This window comes from Pantherophis guttatus, chromosome 5 (assembly GCF_059756535.1).
Source record: "Pantherophis guttatus breed Tessera chromosome 5, ASM5975653v1, whole genome shotgun sequence".
In the NCBI taxonomy this organism is placed as follows: domain Eukaryota; kingdom Metazoa; phylum Chordata; class Lepidosauria; order Squamata; family Colubridae; genus Pantherophis; species Pantherophis guttatus.
The window spans coordinates 5,237,224-5,259,618 of NC_142067.1; the positions used below are offsets into that span (position 1 = coordinate 5,237,224).

Below are 22,395 nucleotides of genomic sequence, written 5' to 3' on the forward strand. Positions count from 1 at the left end.
AGGTGGGTTTCAGCAGGTTCTGACCAGTTCTGAGAACCGGTTGCGGAAATTTTGAGTAGTTCCGAGAACCGCTAGTAAAAATTCTGACTGGCCCCACCCCCATCTATTCTCTGCCTCCCAAGTCCCAGCTGATAAGGGAGGAAATGGGGATTTTGCAGTAACCTTCCCCTGGAGTGGGAAGGGAATGGAGATTTTACAGTATCCTTCCCCTGCCATGCCCACCAAGCCACGCCCACCAGGCCATGTCACGCCCACCAAGCCACGCCCACAGAACTGGTAGTAAAAAAATTTGAAACCCACCACTGGTGCTCGTAATATCCACGCGAATATGAAAAGTTCACCAAATTATTGCTTATCGAGAATGATAACTAACCCATTTTGGGAGCGATTAGGCTCCTAATTGTGGCGATTAATCACACAAGAGAGTAAAGTAGTGTATTTCTTTTTAGCCGTGTATCACGTTTATTTAACAGCAAGCGGTTAATTTTAAAATACGAACTAAGTTAAGCGCAACTTCGGTTTTGCAGGACGAATTGTCGTCGTCTTTCAACTGCAGCTCGCATGGAATAAATTAATAATTTAAGGATGTGGAATCCACAGTGGCTAAAAAAAAAGGAAGAAGGAACGTTCAGCTCAAACACGAAGAGCACAAGACAAAAACATACTGTACATACATACATACATACATACATACATATATATATATATATATATATATATATATATATATATATGCAAAAAATTAAAATCTCGGGTGTTTTCCCGCGTCATTGTAAATAAATTGGTTAAAATATTTAAAATTCTGCAGAGTGCTCTGTAAGGATTTTTAGAAGATTTTAAGCTGGGATTTTAACCAGAATTTTAAATATTTTAACCAACTTATTTACAATGACGCGGGAAAACTCCCGAGATTTTAATTTTTTGCATATGCACACCCGCAAAAACTTAAGAAGACAAATATATATATATATATATATATATATATATATATATATATATATATATATATAATTTTGAAAATGAGGGGTTTTGTAAAGAAATAAACATCGCCCCCCTTCCCATACCCCCAGAGGAAAAGCAAAATAATAATTTAAAAAAAAACACCCACCCTATTGCCAATCGTTCAATTTAGGACATTCACAGCAAAATAATAAACATCACTGTTTCTTGGACAAAAAGACCAAAATGATTGTCCTTGTCAAAAAAAAATCTCTCAAATCTGGCCAATGCTACAATTCTTTCCCTGTCTTCAGAAAAGAAACATATTTTGTTGATCTTTGCAGGTAGTCCTCGACTTACGTCCACAACGGAGCCCAACATTTCCACGGCTAAGCAAAAACAGTTGAGTTTTTGCCCTATTTTAGACCTTCCTTGCGACCGTTTTTAAGCGGATCACCGCGGTTGCTAAGTGAGTAAACACGGTGGTTGAGTGAATCTGGCTTCCCAAGAGGACTTCGCTTTGTCAGAAGGTCGCCAAAAGGCGATGGCGTGACCCTGAAACACTGCCACCGTCGTAAATAGGAGACGCTTGCCAAGCATCCGAATTTTGATGACATGAATCATGGAATTGTATGAAAAACGGCTGTAAATCAGTGCCGCCGTAACTTTGAAAGGTCACCAAATGAATTATTGCAAGTTGAGGACTGGAATAGAATAGAATAGAATAGAATAGAATAGAATAGAATAGAATAGAATAGAATAGAATAGAATAGAATAAATAGTGGAATGAATAGAATAGTGGAATGAATAGAATAGAATAGAATAGAATAGAATAGAATAGAATAGAGGAATGAATAGAATAGAATAGAATAGAATAGAATAGAATAGAATAGAATAGAATAGAATAGAATAGAATAGAATAGAATAGAATAGATAGTGGAATGAATAGAATAGAATAGAATAAATAGTGGAATGAATCGAATCGAATCAAATCGAATCGAATAGAATAGAATAGAATAGAATAGAATAGAATAGAATAGAATAGAATAGAATAGAATAGAACAGAACAGAACAGAAGAATGGAATGGAACAGAACAGAACAGAACAGAACAGAACAGAACAGAACAGAATAGAATAGAATAAATAGTGGAATGAATCGAATCGAATCGAATCGAATAGAATAGAATAGAATAGAATAGAGGAATGAATTGAATCGAATCGACTCGATTCGACTCGACTCGACTCGACTCGAATAGAATACAATAGAACAGAATAGAATAGGATAGTGGAATTAATAGAATAGAATAGAATAGAATAGAATAGAATAGAATAGAATAGAATAGGATAGTGGAATTAATAGAATAGAATAGAATAGAATAGAGTAGAGTAGAGTAGAGTAGAGTAGAATAGAATAGGCTGGAAGGGACCTTGGAGGTCTTCTAGTCCAACCCTCTCTCCTCAAGCAGGAGAACCAATACCATTTCAGATAAGTGACTGTCCAGAGTCTAAACTCTTCTTAAAATCATCCAGTGATGGAGCACCCATAACTTCTGGTGGCAAGCTGTTCCACGGGTTAATTGTCATCACTGTGGCTATTCGAAATTATGATGGACCCCTTCCAAAGATACTTACGACCCAGTTCTTGATTACTGGAGGGAAAAATAAAATTAAAAGTAGTTAACGACGTCCATGGAAAAAAAAAGCGACTTTATCACAATTTTTCACACTTAACGACCGTTGCAGAATCCCCGTGGTCACATGATCAGAATTCAGATGCTTGGGCAACTGGCATGTATTTAGGAGGATTTCAGTATCCCGGGGTCATGTGATCCCCTTTTTACGACCTTCTGACAAGCAAAATCATCGGGGCAGTCAGATTCGCTTAACAACCGTATTACTAACTTAAGAACTTAACATGATTCACTTAACAACTGTGGCAAGAAGAACTGTGGCTCATTTAACTACTATATTGCTTAGCGATGGAAATTTTGGGCTCAATTGTGGTGGTAAGTAAAGGACTACCTGTATTTTATATAGTTGTACCCTTGTATCAGCGTTTCAGAGACGGCAGTATTGATTTTATGTGGGGGTCAGAAGTTAAGTCAAATCAGACCTGGATGGGGCACCACGAGGAAATCAATGTGTCCATGAGGTTGTCAGGAGTCAAGCTGGCCCTTAAGTCCCTCTCCTTGTTCTATTTGGTGTCATAAAACCTAATGATTAAAATTGATCTATTTATTTCTTGCCCAACCCTAACCCCAATCAAATAATTTATTTTATATATATAGGAGAACTTCACTTAAGTTTATTTTTCTGGGATGATGGCACCGCAATGTTTAAGAATCTCTGGGTTAAGGTGAGAGTAACTTAGAGGAAAATTTGAACATTTAGTAAGTAATCTTGTATAGGGCTTTCAACTTTTTAAGACTTGTGGACTTCAACTCCCAGAATTCCCCAACCAGCATGGCTGGCTGAGGAATTCTGGGAGTTGAAGTCCACAAGTCTTAAAGTTGCAAGGCTGGCTGAGGAATTCTGGGAATTGAAGTCCACAAGTCTTAAAGTTGCAAGGCTGACTGAGGAATTCTGGGAGTTGAAGTCCACAAGTCTTAAAGTTGCATGGCTGGCTGAGGAATTCTGGGAGTTGAAGTCCACAAGTCTTAAAGTTCCAAGGCTGGCTGAGGAATTCTGGGAGTTGAAGTCCACAAGTCTTAAAGTTGCATGGCTGGCTGAGGAATTCTGGGAGTTGAAGTCCACAAGTCTTAAAGTTGCAAGGCTGACTGAGGAATTCTGGGAGTTGAAGTCCACAAATCTTAAAGTGGCCAAGATTGAAGCCCCCTAACTTGTAAGAGGATTCTTAGATACTGCAAAATTCTCTGGTTATTTGTTTTCCCCTCTCTCTGCCTAAAATGACATCCCTGATCTTCAATTCACTATTTATCTCATGGATTTCAGTAATGAATGAGGGTCTAAAGCAGCATTTCATAACTTTGGCAACTTCCAGATGTACGGCCTGCCAGGGTTCCAAGTAACATCCCCCGAATTTGGCAGCCCTGAAGATCCAAAGAAAAAGATGGCCTCCAGGACTGACACGGACTTCAACTCCCAGAATTCTCATTGATGGCTATATTGGCTGTGGAATTCTGGGCTTTCAAGTTTTGCATACTTGGGAATCAGCAAGGTTGGGAAATTCGAAATCTGATTTAAAGAGTGGATCCCAAAAGAGACATCGCCGGGGGTGGGCTGCTGCCCTTGTATCAACCGGTTCGCCCGGAACAGAAAATGTGAGCTTGTGTGCACAGCAGTGATGGTATTCAGACGGTTTTATCCGATTCCGGCAAACAGGTTGCGGCGCCGGCGGGAGGCTCCGCCCAGCCACCTAGACGTCCTGTTTTTGACACTCTGCGCATGCATGGAAGGCCCTACGCATGTGCGGAGGCCCTGCGCCAGAGGTGGATTTCATCAGGTTCTGACCGGTTCTAGAGAACCGGTAGCGGAAATTCTGAATAGTTCAGAGAACCGGTAGCGGAAATTCTGAATAGTTCAGAGAACCGGTAGTGGAAATTCTGAGTAGTTCGGAGAACCGGTAAATACCACCTCTGACTGGCCCCGCCTCCATCTATTCTCTGCCTCCCGGGTCCCAGCTCATTGGGAGGAAAGGGGGATTTTGCAGTATCCTTCCCCTGGAGTGGGGTGGGAATGGAGATTTTACAGCATCCTTCCCCTGCCACACCCACCAAGCCATGCCATGCCCAAGCCACACCCACAGAACCGGTAGTAAAAAATTTTGAAACCCACCACTGCCCTGCGCGCACACACATTTGCGATCCGCAGCATCGGAAAACCAGCGATTATATAGGACAGCGATGGATAACCTTTTTGCCATCGCGTGCCAGGAGAGGGGGGGCGGGGGAGGGTCACACACGCACGTGCCCACACGCATGTGCATGCAACCCCACCCACCCCTGCTCCTGGCACATGATGGCCTGGTAGGCCCGTTTTTCTTTCTTACCTGGTTCCAGATCCTTTCTATGCATCTGGGAAGGGCAAAAACAGCCTTTCCCATTCCCTTGGAGGCCCTACGGAGGCTGAAAGGGTCCATTTCCCAATTCTCGGTGGGACAGGAAGTGACATTTTTTGCTGTCCCCAGCTTCCAGAACCTCTCTAGGAGTCTCTCTAGGAGTCTCTAGGAGCCTCTCTAGGATCTCTGGAGGCTGGGGACAGGAAAAAAGTTACTTCCTGTCCCACCGGGAGTCGGGAAATGGGCCCTTTCAGCCTCCGTAGGGCCTCCAAGGGAGTGGGAAAGGCTGTTTTCGCCCTTCCCAGATGCATAGAAAGGATCTGGAGCCAGGTAAGAAAGAAAAACGGGCCTTTCCCACCCCCCCAGGCCCTCCAGAGGCAGGAAACAGCCTGTTTCCCTACTTCTGATGGGCCCAGAAGGCCCAAAAATCAGCTGGCCGGCGTGGCATGCGCCCCAGAGCTGAGCTGGCGTGCCCACTAATATGGCTCCGCGTGCCACCTGTGGCACGCGTGCCATAGGTTCGTCATCACGGATATAGGAAGTGATAGCGCCAGGGCGGGTGGGCGGGGCCAGCCCTGGTCGAAACTACAGGTTTGCCCGAACCGGTCTGAATCAGCAGCAGCCCACCACTAGACATCGTCCCTATTCCTACTTACAAGAACCTTTATGGACAAGAGACACATTTTTATTATCTGAAATTGGAAATCAAATGCAAAAACTCAAGATGTTCTGTCCTAACTCTGCAAAAATCTTCCATTTTCAAAAAGCTGAATCATATGATGCCGTAGAGGAAAAACTGCCCCTTGGCTTACGTGGAATTAACAGAGCGAGCTACGCCGGCTTTAAGACAAATATTTTCGTCAAGGTAGAATTATTTTAACAGTCACAAAATCAGGACACAAACTGTATCCTGTAGGCTAGGTTTCCATGAGCCAGCAAACCGTGGTTAGCCAAACGGTGGGGTATGAGAATGAATCTTGTGGTTGGAACTCGCAAAGCTCACCGAAGTATGCCTCGAGCCGGGAAAGTGGCCAGACACAGTTTAGCTCAGGAAAGGTTGTGTGAACCTGGCACAGAGGGTTTTTCCTTGGTAAAACCAGCGAAATTCGAACTCAGGCCTCTGCAAAGAGAGAGAGAGAGGAGGGGAAAAAAACGGCAGGCGCTCGAGAGGAAAGGCCTAAGATCACTTCTGTGGTGGGGGAAAGCACCTTGGATTAAACCTGCATAGGTTGTTTAGGATTGCACCATCAATCCTTACGGATGCAAGCTGTAAGACAGGAAGTGGGTTTATGAACTGAGGTTTGCCCTTGTGTATATCGATAAAGCAAAGCAAAATTTTGGGTTGTTTTTTTTTTTTTTTGTACAAACTCTCTCTAAAGTGCATGTCTGAATGAGATGGCCAACAGATCTCCAATGCAGGAAAGTCGTTGAACAAGCCGCAAGTGACAACAGTATATATTCGGTTCCCCCAAACAGATCTTAATCTAACCAATAAGCAAATATCAAGTAATTTGATTCTTACAGACAGATGCAAAATTAGGGCATTGAATAATGAACTTGTGGAAACTTCCTTGGATAAGGAATTAACAGAAAGCAGCCACAAAGGATTCAGGCAGTCCTCGAGTTACGACCGTTCGTTTAGTGACCATTCGAAGTTACAACTTCGCACTGAAAATAGGGACCGATGACTGTTTTCCACACTTACGACCATTGCAGCTTCTCCCTGCTCACGTGATCAAAATTCGGAATACTTGGCAACGGGCTCGTATTTATGATGGTCGCAGTGTCCCCGGGGGTCACACAATCTCCTTTTGCGACCTGCTGGCGAGCAAAGCCAATGGGGGAAGCCAGATTCACTTAAACAACCAGGTTACTAATTTAACAACCGGAGTGATTCACTTAATGACGGTGGGAAGTAAGGTCATGAAATGGAGCAAAAACTCATTTAACAACTGTATTGCCAAGCAGTGGAAATGTTGGGGTCAACTGTGGTCATAAGTCGAGGACTATCTGTATTGCAGAATAACAGTAAAATAGAAATTTGTTGCTCAGGGCTATGTCTCTTTCCCTCAGCTTCAGCCTTATAGTAACATAAATCTTAGACATTCACACAGTACTCTGAAAGCCGAACCAGTGGTGAGATCCTGCCGGTTTAACAAAGCCGAACCGGCTGAATCCCACCCGAGCCGAACCCAGCCATCGTCTAATTCACAAATCACACGGAGCCAGAAATCCTATCCTCCCAACACCCAAATTCACAATATCCTAAACCAGGGGTGGGGAACACGGTGGCCCTTTCATGACTTGTGGACTTTGACTCCCAGAATTCCTCTGTGAGTCCAAGTCCACAAGCCATGAAGGAGCCACGATTCCCCACCTCTGTCCTAAAACCATACGGGAAAACCCTATCTAAGCAAACACAAAATGTGTACTAGCATCATACACGAGTGCACCTGCTACATCTTTACTTGACCCTGGGTTAATGTGTTGTGTGAGTCAGTCAGCTTTTGAAACCGTGACAGTCCAAATTCAACGATGCATTTTGAATTATTATTATTATTATTTTTTTGGCATTCGTGTCAGAAGCAACCGAGGCGCTTCCGGGTTGGAAGAATTAGCCGGTGACATCACCGTTGCCCTGGAGATGCCCAGTTGGGGGGGGTTTCCTTTCATGTTCCCAGCAGGAGCTGGAGCGAAGGATGGGAGCTCAACCTCGGGTCTCGAACGCTCTCGGGTCTCGAACGCTGGCTTTGCTAACCTCTTGCCCAGTGTCCCAATTGCTTGAGCCCCTTACTTTGAAAATGAACATTTGCTTCGAATTAGGAGTGCTTGAGATAGGTAGCCAGGCATCAAACACATCTTGAAACACAGAATGGATGGATTTTTAAATATCAAGGCTTTTATAACCATCGTTCTAAGGGTCCAACATCAAATGCTCTCCTACACACCACAGACTAGGTACCAAATACTGCCCAACGCAGCTTCAACTATTGTAAGATCTCGGACACCGATATCATATATCCCACAAAAGGGGAAACTATTGCAAAAACATCCAGAGCGGGTCCCATTCTTAAAAAGAATTAGGAAGAATTTTGTTTTTTTTCTTGTTGAGGGGAAGAGTGGCGGAGGAGGAATTATTTTCAGTTCCAGAGTAATGCATTTCGAAAAGCTGATTTATACCGGTGAACAGCGATCGTTTCTCGACATGCTCGTCCTCGGAAGGACAATTGCGTACTTTAAGGAATTCGCACGATGGCAATTTACATAAAGAGCAGAGAGGAGGGGGGAAAAAGGCATCGCTTGGAGATTTCTTCACCCTTTTGTGAAGCGATACAGCTAAGATAGCCTCGTAAACAGATTGCTGAAGATCAAATCCACTTAGGGTGAGTAGCTGGCTATTATTATTATTATTATTATTATTATTATTGGTTAATCCTTAGTGAGATTCACAGCCTTTGAGGCTGGTTAATAGCTCAGCAGCTCGATTATTATTATTGTTATCATCATCATCACCAACATCTCCAAAAGGCGGAACCGGGAGGCCGAAATCAGGCTGAAAGTTCCAACCCACAGCAGGAAACCGGCAAAGGGTAAGTGCTGGATGCGAAAACAGAGCTCTGCAGGTTGAAAGTGGATCGAGGAAAGTTTGGATACGGGCAGGTGGATGAGAAGCCAGTGTTCGTTCACCGAATTCCTCCGGATAGAGCCAGCAGCTAACCCATAACCGAAAAATGCCTTTGGGAGGGTTGATGCAGGTTTTCAGTCAAATGTTCACCTGAAGAAGCTTGTTTTCAAAAGCAGAACCTATCTGGAACAGCCTCCAGAGAGGACCAAGAGAAGGTCCACAGCAAGGGAGACAAACGGATGCTCTCTCCTTGATTACTAGAAGCCTCCCTGGTTTCTCCACCACGCCTCTGCTGGGCTACTGCTTCACCGTCTTGCTGGGCTCAGACGACTGCCGGACGTCAGTCCACTCCTGCATCGTGCTCTGCAAAGCTTGCGTCTTCTCTTTGTCCACCTGTACATAATCGACCTTCTCGTCGGAAGCGACGGACGATGTAGAGGGCTGTCCACAAAAAAAAAGAGGAGAGAGGAGAGAAGATGGGGAGGACGTTCCAGATTTTGCATAGTTTGCCTTGCAATGTAAACCAGTGATGGGTTGCCCACGGTTCGGACCGGTTTGCAAGAACCGGTAATAAAACCTGCGGGAGGCTCCGCCCACCGACTCCAACGTCATCAGGAAGCTTCTGTGCATGCGTAGAAGTGCATGTGTGTGTGCGAGCGAGTGAGCAAGTGTGTGCGGCCCCGTTGCGAACCGGTAGTAAAGGTAAGTAGAACCCACCCCTGATGTAAACCCAATGTTTTTCAAACTTCATGACTTTAAGGCTTGTGGACTTCAACTCCCAGAATTCCTCTGGCAGCCATGCTGGCTAAGGAATTCTGGGAATTGAAGTCCTCAAAAGTCTTCACGTTGCCAAGTTTGAAAAACACTGGTGTGAAGCATCAGAATACAACTCTCTCAAGGAAAGGTTTTCTTTTGGTTTCCGCCCCTCCCCTCAATATTTTATTTAATGAATAAATAATTAGAAAAAAAACACAACAATTTCAATAGCTTCGACGCAGGACATTCTTTTCAAGAAGAAATAATACCTTAGAAATGATCGTACTGAGTTTATGTCATTGGAGATGCAGTGAAACGAACACTTTAGTTAAACATGCTCCGTTTCAGTAAGAAGCAATTACATGTAGAGCTAGTTTGGTGTAGTGGCTTAGAAACCAGAAGATGGTGAGTTCTAGTCCCGCCTTAGGAATGAAACCCAGCTGGGTAACCTTGGGCTAATCACCAGGAAACTGTGAATTATAGTCCTGTCTTACTGTGTCCCGGTGATTGGCCCAAACTCACCCAGTCAGCTTTCACGCTAAGGAAGGACTAGAACTCATAGTCTCCTGGTGATTAGCCCAAATTCACCCAGTTACCTTTCATGCCCAGATCTAGAACTCACTGTCTCCTGGTGATTGGCCCAAGCTCACCCAGTCAGCTTTCATGCCTAAGGCAGGACTAGAACTCACAATCTCCTGGTGATTGGCCCAAACTCACCCAGTCAGCTTTCACATCTAAGATAGGACTAGAACTCCCCGTCACCTGGTGATTGGCCCAAACTCACCCAGTCAGCTTTCTTGCCTAAGGCAGGACTAGAACTCCCTGTCACCTGGTGATTGGCCCAAACTCACCCAGTCAGCTTTCGTGCCTAAGGCACGACTAGAACGCACCTGGTGATTGGCCCAAGCTCACCCAGTCAGCTTTCACGCCTAAGGCAGGACTAGAACTCACCGTCTCCTGGTGATTGGCCCAAACTCATCCAGTCAGCTTTCATGTCTAAGGCAGGACTAGAACTCACCGTCTCCTGGTGATTGGCCCAAACTCACCCAGTCAGCTTTCACGCCTAAGGCGGGACTAATACTTACTCCGTCGTGGTGATTGGCCCAAAGTCAGCCAATCGCCTTTTCCATGTCTAAGACAGGACTAGAACTCGCTGTCTCCTGGTGTCTAGCCTGGTGCCTTCACCATGAGACCTAACTGGCTCTCTTAACTTCCACTCAGGATTTCCCCTCAATTACATTTCACCCTGTTGTCCCGTGTCAACATGTTGGCATTGCTGAAAAGATTTCGGAATCTGGATCGTACCTTTCGGTGGGGCCCAGGTGAGCTCGGCTGGAAGTCCAAAGCCAGGTAATCGACGCTTGTGTTGCTTTTCTTTTGGGCTGGGCTACTTTTCCCACTTGGAATGGGAGACGCAGAAACTGGGTTTTGCTAAAATTAAAGCAATTAGGAGCAATCAGTCAAGCAGCAGCAATCAGTCAAAATCTGCATAAAAGGTTGACTTCCATTACTTCTGCAAGAGGTCAGGTTTCCCAATACAAATCAGAATTGTTGGAAGTGTAAAGTACAGAAGGGGACCTACTACCACATGTGGTGGTCATGCCCAAAAGTCAAAAAATTTTGGAAAACAATTCAAAGTCAGCTGGAAGAAATCACCACCCAAAAAGTGCCCCTCAGACCGGAAACATACCTATTAGGAATACTGACAAAGGACTATAAAAAAGAGACACAATACTTGATAATACACATCCTAACTGCTGCTAGAATCGTTTTCGCACAAATGTGGAAATTGGAAGACACGCCACCAGAAGAAAAAATAATACAAAAAACAATGGAATGTGCAGAAATGGATAAACTGACCAAAGAAATACAGGGAAAAGAAGATTCAGACTTTTACTTAATTTGGCAAAAATGGTACAACTGGTTAGATAAAAAAGACACGAAATAAGGGAATACCACCCAACGATATAAAAATAAGGAAATAAAATGAAATATCGTTATATAAACATTGATATAAGATGAAAGATAATATATACAGATATATAGATATATAATTACCAAAGTAGCTCTATTTTCAAAGTTCAAGCTCTATGACTTGATTTCATTGTATAGTTAGTTTATGTTTAGTTTGTTTAAACGTTCATGTCTGTATGTGTATGTTTGTCTATAAAAAAAAAAAAAGAGCCCCTTCATGTGGAAATTCAGTATAAAAATATAAAAGATGCATTCGTATATAGGTAGTCCTCATCTTACGACCACAGCTGAGCCCAACATGAGCCGTTGCTTAAACAAGGCAGTTGAATTCTGACCCGTTTTATGACCTCTCTCGCCACAGTTGTTAAGTGAATCACTGCAGTTGTTAAGCGAGGAACACGGTTGTTAAGCACATCTGGCTTCCCCCTCGACTTTGCTTGTCAAAGTTCACAAAAGCCGATGACACCCCATAATACGTACCACAGGCCAATTGTCGAGCGTCCAAATTTTTACTCACGTGATCCTGTGAATGCTGGAGTTGATCGTAAGGGTGAAAAACCATCCCAAGTCATTTTTTTTTCAGTGACTTGTAAGCAGGGGTGGGTTCTAATTTTTTTTACTACTAGTCCTGTGGGCGTGGCTTATTTTGTGGGCGTGGCTTGGTGGGGGTTAATGTGACTGGGTGGGCGTGGCCAACCTTTTTTTTTTTTACTTTTAAAAGCATTTTTTCTACAGCCTTAAAGGGTTGCAGAAAAAAATGCTTTTAGAAGCCTCTGACGATTCCAGCTGAGCTGCGGGATCATCAGAGGCTTTTTTTTTACTTTTAAAAGCATTTTTTGGCTGAAGAGGTTGTAGAAAAAATGCTTTTAAAAGTTAAAAAAAAAAAGGCCTCTGATGAGGTGGGTGAGCGGCGACTGGGCCGGGGACCGATTCGGGGGCATGGCCAGCCAATGTTATTACCAGTTTTCCAAACTACTACAAATTTTTACTACCGGTTTTTGCGAACCGGTGCGAACCAGGAGCAACCCACCACTGCTTATAAGTCACTTTTTAAAATAACTTTGGACAGTCATCCAAACAAATGGTTGTAAGTCGAGGACTGCCTCTATGCAAGCTATTGCCTTGTTTACTTCCAGATGCCTACAGAATCTGAATGGTAAGAATTTTCTTTATTCAGTTGTTGAGGCCTCTGAGTCCTATGTCAAAATTTTGAAATAAGAGCCTATGGGAATAAATGCAGGCAATCTTCAACTTACAACCATTCATTTAGTGACCGAAGTTACAAAAAACGTCAAAAAAAAAGTGACTTATGACCGCTTTTTTACCCTGTCGACCGTTGCGGTGTCCCCATGGGTCACGTGATTAAAATTTGGATGCTTGGCAACCGATTCATATTTACGACGGTCGCAGCATCCCCGGGAGTCACGCGATCGATCCTCTTTTGCGAACGCCTGCCAAGCCAAGTCAATGGGGAAGCCAGGCTCCCTTAACGACCATGTTACTAATTGAACGACTGCAGTGATTCCCTTAAAGAAAGGTCGTAAAACTCACTTAAGAACTGCCTCATTTAGCAACAGACATGTTGGACTCCGTTGCGGTCAAAAGTTGAAGATGACCTGGAACTTAAAAGCGAGAATGTCCAACCTTGGGAACGTTAACTCTTCTGGACTTCAACTCCCAGAATTCACTCACACAGGAAGTGATGGTATTCAGCCAGTTCGGACCAGTTCAGGCGAACCGGTAGTGGCGAATGCGAGTGGGCCCACCTACCTATCCCGGTGCTACGTCGTCCTATTTAGCCACATTTTCTAAGCCGCGTGCAAGCCACATGTGTGAGGAAAGTACATGTGTAGAAGGCCAGGATCATGCACGGAAGGCCAGGAGTATGCACGGAAGATGTGCACGCACTCACATTTTCGGTGCACGGTGAACCGGTGATAAAAATATATAAAACCCACCTCTGCACGCAGGATATCCAATATAAGTTGCCTCGACTTCCTCGCTCCCTTCCCTCCTTGGAGTCCACCTTCTCAGAGTAGATAGAGGAGAGAAACCCAAAAGAAGAAAGGAGCTTCCATAAAGACTTACCATGGCCACATAATTTTCTTCACTATCTCCTGAGTCGGTGCTGGTTATACTCTGGGTTGAGGTGGGACGACAATATTGAGAAAAGTTGGAGTTGAAAGTCTGGCTGAAATGAGAGCATCCACAAGAAAAGTCATCAAGAGTTAGAAGCAGTGGTGAGATTCAGATTTTTCTTACTGCCGGTTCTTTTGGGCGTGGCTTGGTAGGTGTGGCATGGCTTGGTGGGCGTGGCTTGGTGGGCGTGGCAGGGGAAGGATGCTGCAAAATCCCCATTTCCTCCCGATCAGCTGGGACTTGGGAGGCAGAGAATAGATGGGGGCGGGGCCAGTCAGAATTTTTACTACTGGTTCTCCGAACTACACAAAAATTCCGCAACCAGTTCTCCAGAACTGGTCAGAACCTGCTAGAAACCCACCTCTGGTTAGGAGGGGTTGGCACACAGTGTTTGTGTATTTTATACAACAACAGCAGCAGTACTAAGTAGAACCAGAGTCTCTGGATTATCAGATTTGCAAATAAAAGCATTGTTGTAGCTGTCCTACAACAGCTGACCGTCTGTCAGGTTTCGATGCTATCTCAAAATAAAGGAATTTCCAAACTGCCGATCTTTAAGGAAATTGTCTCTTTATTGAGCACAGTGATCTGTCCCTGGCTCTTGCGCGGTCAGTACTGACCTTTGCCCCCAATCCCTCCCTTTCCGATCCCCAATTCTCTGCGTCTCATTGGCTATCTTCCAAACCACTTTCCTCATCCCTCCTCTGTCAGATCTCAGGAATGTCCCCCTCCTCCCATCTCCGAGGAGACAGAATCTTCAAAGGAATTAAGTAGGCAAAAGTTCAAGCGTCTCCTCTCCTTATATATGTCAGTGCTGGGACGCTGACAGTAGCTGTGTTACTGGCCATTTTCATTTATTCTGTCGCAGTCGTCTTTCTGTTGCTGTATCTTCACCTATTTGCTAGTCTGCTATGACTGGGCCCATAACTTGCAGAATTTCTAACAGAAGGGACCTTGGAAGTCTTCTAGAGTCCGAAAACGCTAGAGAATTCCTGGAAACCTGGCACTCAGACAAATCGGCCATCTACAGGCACATTGAGATGAACAACAGCTACATATCATTCAAAAGAGACAATAAAAAAACCCAAAGGTTTTTTGGGTTTTTGCTAGGTTTTAAAACAGAAGAACAGCATGTGCGAGGGGTGCAGGGGGGTCATGCGTGAATGCGCAGGGGTCGGGGCAGCGTGGGAGGTCGGAGCGCACGGGGGGCATTTCATTATGGGTATGGGCATGTGCATGCGCACACACGACCCCCGCCCCTGCACTCCTTCCACTTTTGGCACGCAACGGCGAAAAGGTTTGCCATCACTGGTGTAGGGTGTCCTGCCTGAGCAGGGGGTTGGACTAGAAGACCTCCAAGGTCCCTTCCAATAACTCCGTTATTCTGTCTTTTAAAACTATGGCCGGCTTCTGATTTTATACCACGCTATAGATGAGGATTGGGTGGGTGTCAACTCAACCCCTGCGGTTTGCGAATTCTGGGCTTAGTACAATGTCTGAGCTGGTGGACAGCGGGTGATTCAGCAACGGTGACCTCACCCAGAGACAAACCCAGCTTTTCTCCTCCCAGACAATGAATTATAATCTGAATTAGGGCATGACAAATTGTCTGCAGCCTAACAGGCAGCTCCATTCAACTGTTAATGGGTGGACGGTTAGCTCAGCCCCAGGGGAGTGAGGCTGTCTGTATTAGAAGGGTGAGGGGCTGTTTTAGCACTAAGGGGAAGAGATGCGTTGACCCGAAAGTGCTTTGGAGAATCTGGCAGATCCAGGCCCCATATTCTTAAACAGCGGTGTATATTCCCAGAATTGTGCCGTTGCTCTTCGCTGCTACAGCACAATCCCAGGAAAAAGATTCACTCCATTTAAGGAGTTGTAGGATTAGGCCACCTCTAAACCTCATACTATCTGTACAAAGCATCTTAGAATAACAGAGTTGGAAGGGACCTTGGAGGTCTTCTAGTCCAACCCCCTGCTTAGGCAGGAAACCCTACACCACTTCAGACAAATGGTTACCCAACATCTTCTTAAAAACTCCCAGTGTTGGAGCATTCACAACTTCTGCAGGCAAGTTATTCCACGGATTAATTGTTCTAACTGTCAGGAAATTCCTCCTTAGTTCTAAGTTGCTTCTCTCCTTGATTAGTTTCCATCCATTGCTTCTTGTCAGCTGACCCAGCTGACTTTCATGCCTAAGGTGGGACTAGAACTCACAGTCTCCTGGTGATTGGCCCAAAGTCACCCAGCTGGCTTTCATGCCTAAGGTGGGACTAGAACTCACAGTCTCCTGGTGATTGGCCCAAAGTCACCGAGCTGGCTTTCATGCCTAAGGTGGGACTAGAACTCACAGTCTCCTGGTGATTGGCCCAAAGTCACCCAGCTGCCTTTCAGGTCTAAGGTGGGACTAGAACTCACCATCGCCTGGGTTCCAGAAATCATGATTAAACCAAAATTGGCTCTTTAAAAAACAATGCAGTGTTATACTCACCCGGGTCTAGACCATGATTTTGTGACTGGCGATTTAAAGGGCAGTTCATCGATGACTGAATTGCCCCTGAGGTCAAGTGGGGTCGGTTTTGCTGGAGGAGAAAGTGAATCCCAGTTAGGCTGAAGAGCTGCTTAAGGCTCCGTTGAGCTGAAATTATTAAAAGTATCCTACCATCCCTCCATCCCTTCAACCATCCAGCCATCTATCCTCCATCCATCAGTCTTTCTTTTCATTATCCATCCATCCATCCACCCATCACTCCATCCTTCCCTCAATCATCCATCCATCTCTTCCACCATCCATCCATCCATCCATCCACCCACTCATCCTTCTTTTCATCATCCATCCATCCATCCATCCATCCACCCACTCATTCTTCTTTTTATCATCCATCCATCCATCCACCCACTCATCCTTCTTTTCATCATCCATCCATCCACCCACTCATCCTTCTGTTCATCATCCATCCATCCATCCACCCACTCATCCTTCTTTTCATCATCCATCCATCCATCCATCCATCCATCCATCCATCCATCCATCCATCCTTCTTTTCATCCATCCATCCATCCACCCACCCACCCTTCTTTTCATTCATCCATTCATCCATCCATTCATCTTTTCCAGCATCCACTCACCCACCCACCCACGCATCCGTCCGTCTGTCCACCCATCCGTCTGTCCGTCTGTCCATCCATCCGTCTGTTCACCCAATCATTCTTCTTTTCATCCATCCGTCCATCCACCCACCCATCTTTTCATTCATCCATTCATCCATCCATTCATCTTTTCCAGCATCCATTCACCCACCCACCCACCCATCCATCCGTCCGTCTGTCCGTCCATCCATCCGTTCACCCAATCATTCTTCTTTTCATCCATCCATCCATCCATCCATCCATCCATCCACCCACCTATCCTTCTTTTCATTCATTCCCTCATCCATCCATCCGCTCACCCACCCACCCATCCAAGTCTTCACCTTTTCGATCTGGTTTAAGGTTGCGGTTGATGGGTGGGGGCTGGATTTCACTCATCCGCCTCAAGGGCTGTGAGCTGCCGCCGCTGCCTTTCTGAGCTGGGAAGGTGGAGGAGGAGTGGGCCATCATGTCCAGGTGATGAGGCCCAGGGCTCATGGGAATGTAGAGGTGCTGGGAGCTGTCATTGGAGCGCTCCGTGTTCTGCAGGAGGGAAGAACCTGGGTTCATGGGGACGTAGTTGTCTTCGGAGTCCGCGCTATGGGATCGAGCCACGACAGTTTTGTTCTGCTGGGACAGAAAATAAAAGCTGAATCAGAATAGGGAACGTAGGAAAACATTCCATTCCTAGGGCGGTAAAGCAGCCTGAATTTCAGCTTTCTTTGTTTAAGATACGGAGATACGGAGGATCCCGGATCTGCACACCTTCCGCCGCTCTCTTAAGACCTTTTTATTCTACCAGGCGGGCCTGGCCTAATCTTTCCCCTCTTTTTAATTATGCAAATTTTTAAATGATTGGGGTGTTTTAATTTGTCTGGGCCAAATTGTTTAATTCGATTTTACTTTGTTTTTAAATTTTGTATCTATGTATTTTTACTGTTTGGCTGTTCACCGCCCTGAGTCCTTCGGGAGTAGGGCGGTATATAAATCAAATAAATAAAATAAATAAAATAAAATAAAATAAAATAAAATAAAATAAATAAATAAATAAATAAATAAATAAATAAATAAAATAAGACAAGTTTCTAGTCCTTAAGACTCTAGACCAGGGGTGTCAAACTCGATTTCATTGAGTGCCGCATTGAGTGCCGCATTGAGTGCCGCATCAGGATTGTGTTTGACCTTGGCGGGCCGGGGTGGGCGTGGCCAGGTGGGCACGGCCAACTCGACGTCACTCGTGTCTGGGGCGCCTGTGGAGGCCCGAGGACTCTGCCAGCAAAAACAGGCTCCCAAGCTCCGTTTTTGGCTGCGACGGCCTCCTGCAACCCTCTGCCAGTGAAAATGGAGCTTGTGAGGGCTGCCCGCAGAGGCACCGCAGGCTGGTTCTTTGCTGTTTCCAGGGCGGACCTGTAGGCCAGATCTGAGCACCCTGCAGGCCGGATCTGGCCCCCCGGCCTTGAGTTTGACACCTCTGCTCTAGACGAGGGGTTTGCAAACTTAAACACTCAAAGAGCCATTTGGACCCGTTTCCCACAGAAAAGAAAACAGCGGGAGCCACAAAACCCTTCCCGTGCCTGACTATTCCTTGAGCGGCCACAAAACTAGCATATGTAGTCGAATTAAACGTTCTGTTTTCTTCCGAAACTTTTCTTTTCTTGGATTTATCCAAGGTTCGCCTACCGGGGGTTGAAAAGCGCAATAAATCGCCTGCCAGCGGGTGTCGCACATTGGCGGTTGTGACGCATATTTTGAGTGACAGGGAGCCGCAGCAGAGGGGTGAAAGAGCCACATGCGGCTCCAGAGTCCCAGGTTGCTGACCCCTGAACTAGACAATAGTACTGAGGAAAAACACGGTTACGCTCTGTAAGGGCAAAGAGAGGAACAAGAGAATTCCGCAAGGTTGTTAACATAAATCAGCCAATAATTGTTTATTTATTTGCTTTAACGGTAGGTGACTTCATGTTTCATCAGCTGTTATCAGCTGGCAGCTCCCTCTGTGAAATGGGACAACTCACAACAGAACAACTCACAACAGAACAACTCACAACAAAACAACTCACAACAGAACAACTCACAACAAAACAACTCACAACAGAACAACTCACAACAGAACAACTCACAACAGAACAACTCACCGTGGGACAATTCAACAAATACAAAAGTTAATTTTTTTTAAAATTTGATTTATATCAATTAAATTAATCTCAAAAGAACTGTGACCAATAATAATGAATTAAAGAACCCAGAAATACTAGAATTACAACTTTTGAGGAAAACACGGTCCCCAATAATAAGTAAATGAACAAAGGGGTTAATAATAATAAATCAAATTAAAAAAAAAAATAGAGCAAAATGTCTATGGAGATTCTCAGTCATCCAGGTCATGGTTGTCCCAAAAGTGCTTTTTAATATATATATTTTATATATATATATATTTTATATATATATATATATATATATATATATATATATATGTTTTTTCTTCTAGCCAGGTTTTCCCTACGTAGCGAAGGTTTTTTATATATATATATAAAGGCAACTGGACTTTTTTTTGGTTTTATTTGAAGACATTTCGCTTCTCATCTGAGAAGCTTCTTCAGTTCCTTCCTTGTCCCAAAGTTGCTTTTTCAAATGGCAACTGGAGTTTCTTGGGAGGTTTCCCCTTGAAACCCCCCTCCTCCTCCTCCTTCTCCTTTCCTCCTCCTTTCTTCTTTCTCCTTCTCTTCTTTCTTCCCCTGCCCCCTCTCTTTCTTCTTCTTTCCTCCTCCTCCTCCTCCACCGCCCCTCCTCCTTTCCTCCTTGTCCTCCCTTGTTCCTTCTCCTTCTTTCTTCCTCCTCCTCCTTCTTTCCTCCACCTCCTCGAATCTTCTTCAGCGGTGGGATTCAGCCGGTTTGGGCAAACCGGATGCTAATTTTACATCTGGTTCGCCAAACCGGTAGTTGCAAGGACTAGCTGGCCCTGCCTGCCCCGTCTCTCCCAGGAGTCTCCACGTGGCCCATTTTGGATGCGAGGTAAGTGCAGAGCTCGCCCAGAGGCGAAAAATGGGCGTCGCGGAAATGGGCCCGTAACCGGCCTCCGGAGGGCCTCTGGAGGGCCTCTGGAGCCCGGGGGAGGCCATTTTTACCCAGCTGGAGGCTCAAGGAAAGCCTTCAGAGCCTGGGGAGGGTGAAAACACCCCACCCCCATGGTGCAGGAGGCCAAGTATGCCACGCCCCCATGGCCACGCCCACCCAGCTACCAGGCAGAGAACTGGTTGCTAAATTTTTCAAGCCCACCCCTGGTCTTCATCCTTCTCCTTCTTTCTTCCCCTGCCCCCTCTCCTTCTTCTTCTTTCCTCTCCTCCTCCACTGCCCCTCCTCCTTTCCTCCTCGGAGGCTGTTTTTGCCCTCCTGGATGCTCAAGGAAAGCCTCCAGAGCCTGGGGAGGGCGAAAACACCCCCCCATAGTGTAGGAGGCCGAGTAGGCCACGCTCCCACGGCCATGCCCATCCAGCAGAGAACCGGTTGCTAATTTTTTCAATCCCACCCCTGATCTTCTTCCTTCTCTTTCTTTCTTCCCCTGCAACTTTGGGACAACCATGAACTAGATGACTTGAAAATCTCCACAGAGGTTTAACAAGCAACTTGAGATGTTTCTCGAAGGCCCACAAAGCTCACCAGATACGAACTGGCTCCAACGAGATTTGCAGACTCGGCCGACGGCCCCGTGCCACTGACGCTGGGCTGAGGATATTCATAGGTTTCACAGGAAGAAGCTGGAATCAAAAGCATGAACATGAAGATGAGGAGAGCAAGTCAACTGAGATGGTCCTCTAATGCATAGGTCTCCAACCTTGGCCACTTTAAGACTTGTGGCAAAGCTGGCTGAGGAATTCTGGGAGTTGAAGTCCACAAGTCTTCAAGGGGCCAAGGTTGGAGACCCCTGTTCTAATGCAACATTGGAGACCAGCAATGGTCAGTTTCATCTGCGTTTCTCAACCTCGGCCAGTTGAAGATGGTGTAGGGTCTGCTCTGCTTGGGTGGGGGCAGTGATGGAATTCAATTTTTTTTACTACCAGTTTTGTGGGCATGGCTTGGCGGGCATGGCTTGATGGGAGGCCTTCTAGTCCAACCCCCTGATCAAACAGAGAACCCTATACCCAATAGTAGCTTGCAAAACCCATCGCTACCGGTTTGCCCGTGTGTGTGCACTCGCGCTCCGGATGCTTCTGTGCATGCACAGAAGCTTCTGTGCATGCACAGAAGCATCTGGCACATGTAGGCAGATGTTGTGGCCCGTCAGCGGCCTGTGCAGCTAGTAGCTGATTCCGACAGCGAGGAGGCTGGTGTGGTGCTGCGCCAGCAGCCTGTGCAGCTGGCACTCGAGTCGGACAATGAGGAGGCTGGAGAAGATGTGGTGCCAGAGGCAGGGATTCAACCAGGGCCTTCAGAACCTCCAGAAGCTCCTTTAAGTGAAGAGGAAGAAGAGGAGGAGCCTCTTCTCGATGCACGGGCACGCAGAGCTGCCAAAAGGCAGGAGTGGCTCCTCAGGAGGAGGTCTCCTCGAGAGTAAGGCTTGGGGCTAATTGGCCACTCCCTTAGCCTATTTAAGGAAGGACGACGACTGAGGCAATTTGCAGGAAATAACTTCGTTCACTCTCCTTCGCGTCTTGATCTTAGTTCTCTGCAAATTGCTTCTGGGCTTTCTGCCAACCATAGTAAGATTACGATTACTTATTCTTTGGATTCTTGTAGGCTGTTAAGAAAGTTAATTAACGGCCTTCGTTTGGAAAAAAAAACTGATTCAATTTAGTAAACTGAGGTTTGTACAGACTTTGTGTGTGCTGCGTTCTTTGGGGTCCGTAGTTGGGGCAGAACAGCAGAGTCTGTCACCGCCACTACTGGGAAGAACCGGTAGCAACCCACCACTGCCTATACCGATCTGGACAAATGGTTCTTGTAAAACCTCCCGTGATGGAGCTACCTCGGTGTAACCTGCAGTTCTCCACTGCCGGCAGAGTGTTCCTTCGGGGAATGGTGGTGACGGTTGGACTCATGCTGAGGCCTTCGCTGTCCATCAGGCGTTGTTGGGGGCTGCCCCAGCGGGATTCAGCCTGCCCCGGCTTGGGAGGTCTGGGGGGAGGCGTCACCACCACGTCGCTCGAAGCCACCGCCAAGGCATTGTGGTTTTTGTCGAGCGTGAAGGTCCTCGGGATCTGGTAAATGGACAGAGGGGTACCCGGCACGTCGTAGGAATCCGTGGAGAGTTCTCCAAAGTCTTTGCAAAGGGTGCTGTTGGGGGTCTTGAAAGTGTAGACCTCCTCGCTATCCGACGTCTCGGAGCCGGTGAGGCTGGATTTGGTGTGGGCGTAGCAGCCGAAGCTTCTGGGCAAGTCGTAAGCGCTGTCTCGGAGCTCCGAGTTGTGCCGGTTGGGTTTGGGCAAACTGTAGAAACCGTGGAGCTGCCCGCCCAACCCGTTGACGCAATGCCCGTTCTCCTGAGACAGTTTCTGAACCGACGGGTCGCTCCTCATGAAGAACCGGGTGGCTTGCGAGAAGCTGGCGCTCCTGCAATGAAGGAAGAGGAGGAAGAAGAATTACCTCATTGATCACGAGAGCCCGTTTGGTCTAGTGGTTAAGGCGCCAGGCTAGAAAGCAGGAAATCATGAGTTCAAGTCCCGCCTCAGACTTAGTGGGGGGACTTTAGTCCAATGACCAGGAGATGAGGAGTTCTAGTTCTGCCTTAGGCATGAAAGCCGGCTGGGTGACTTTAGGCCAATCACCAGGAGGCAGTGAGTTCTAGCCCTGCCTTAGTCATGAAAACTGGATGGATGACTTT

At 46.0% G+C, this 22,395-nt stretch overlaps 1 protein-coding gene and 1 long non-coding RNA gene across 3 annotated transcripts in view; both read right to left on the reverse strand.

Moving 5' to 3' along the window:
- Positions 1–434: 434 nt before the first annotated feature.
- Positions 435–7,274, reverse strand: LOC148113279 (uncharacterized). Its single transcript, XR_015734604.1, has 2 exons — positions 5,961–7,274; positions 435–603 (listed from the first exon to the last, which is right to left on the reverse strand). It is a non-coding gene; the product is annotated as an uncharacterized LOC148113279 (long non-coding RNA).
- A 560-nt stretch (positions 7,275–7,834) lies between these two features.
- The window catches only part of GAB2 (GRB2 associated binding protein 2), a 158,225-nt gene continuing 143,664 nt past the window's right edge, over positions 7,835–22,395 (reverse strand). The window contains exons 4-10 of one of the 2 annotated variants that reach the window (XM_087895765.1): positions 21,541–22,124; positions 20,235–20,332; positions 16,922–17,204; positions 15,940–16,030; positions 13,401–13,503; positions 10,644–10,769; positions 7,835–9,023 (exon numbers count right to left, since the gene is read on the reverse strand). In XM_087895765.1, coding sequence (XP_087751891.1) covers positions 8,880–9,023; positions 10,644–10,769; positions 13,401–13,503; positions 15,940–16,030; positions 16,922–17,204; positions 20,235–20,332; positions 21,541–22,124 — 1,429 coding nt within the window. In that variant the 3' untranslated portion in view covers positions 7,835–8,879. Of the gene's footprint in view, positions 9,024–10,643; positions 10,770–13,400; positions 13,504–15,939; positions 16,031–16,921; positions 17,208–20,234; positions 20,333–21,540; positions 22,125–22,395 lie in introns of both variants that reach the window. The other variant, XM_060684776.2, reaches the window with a different exon arrangement.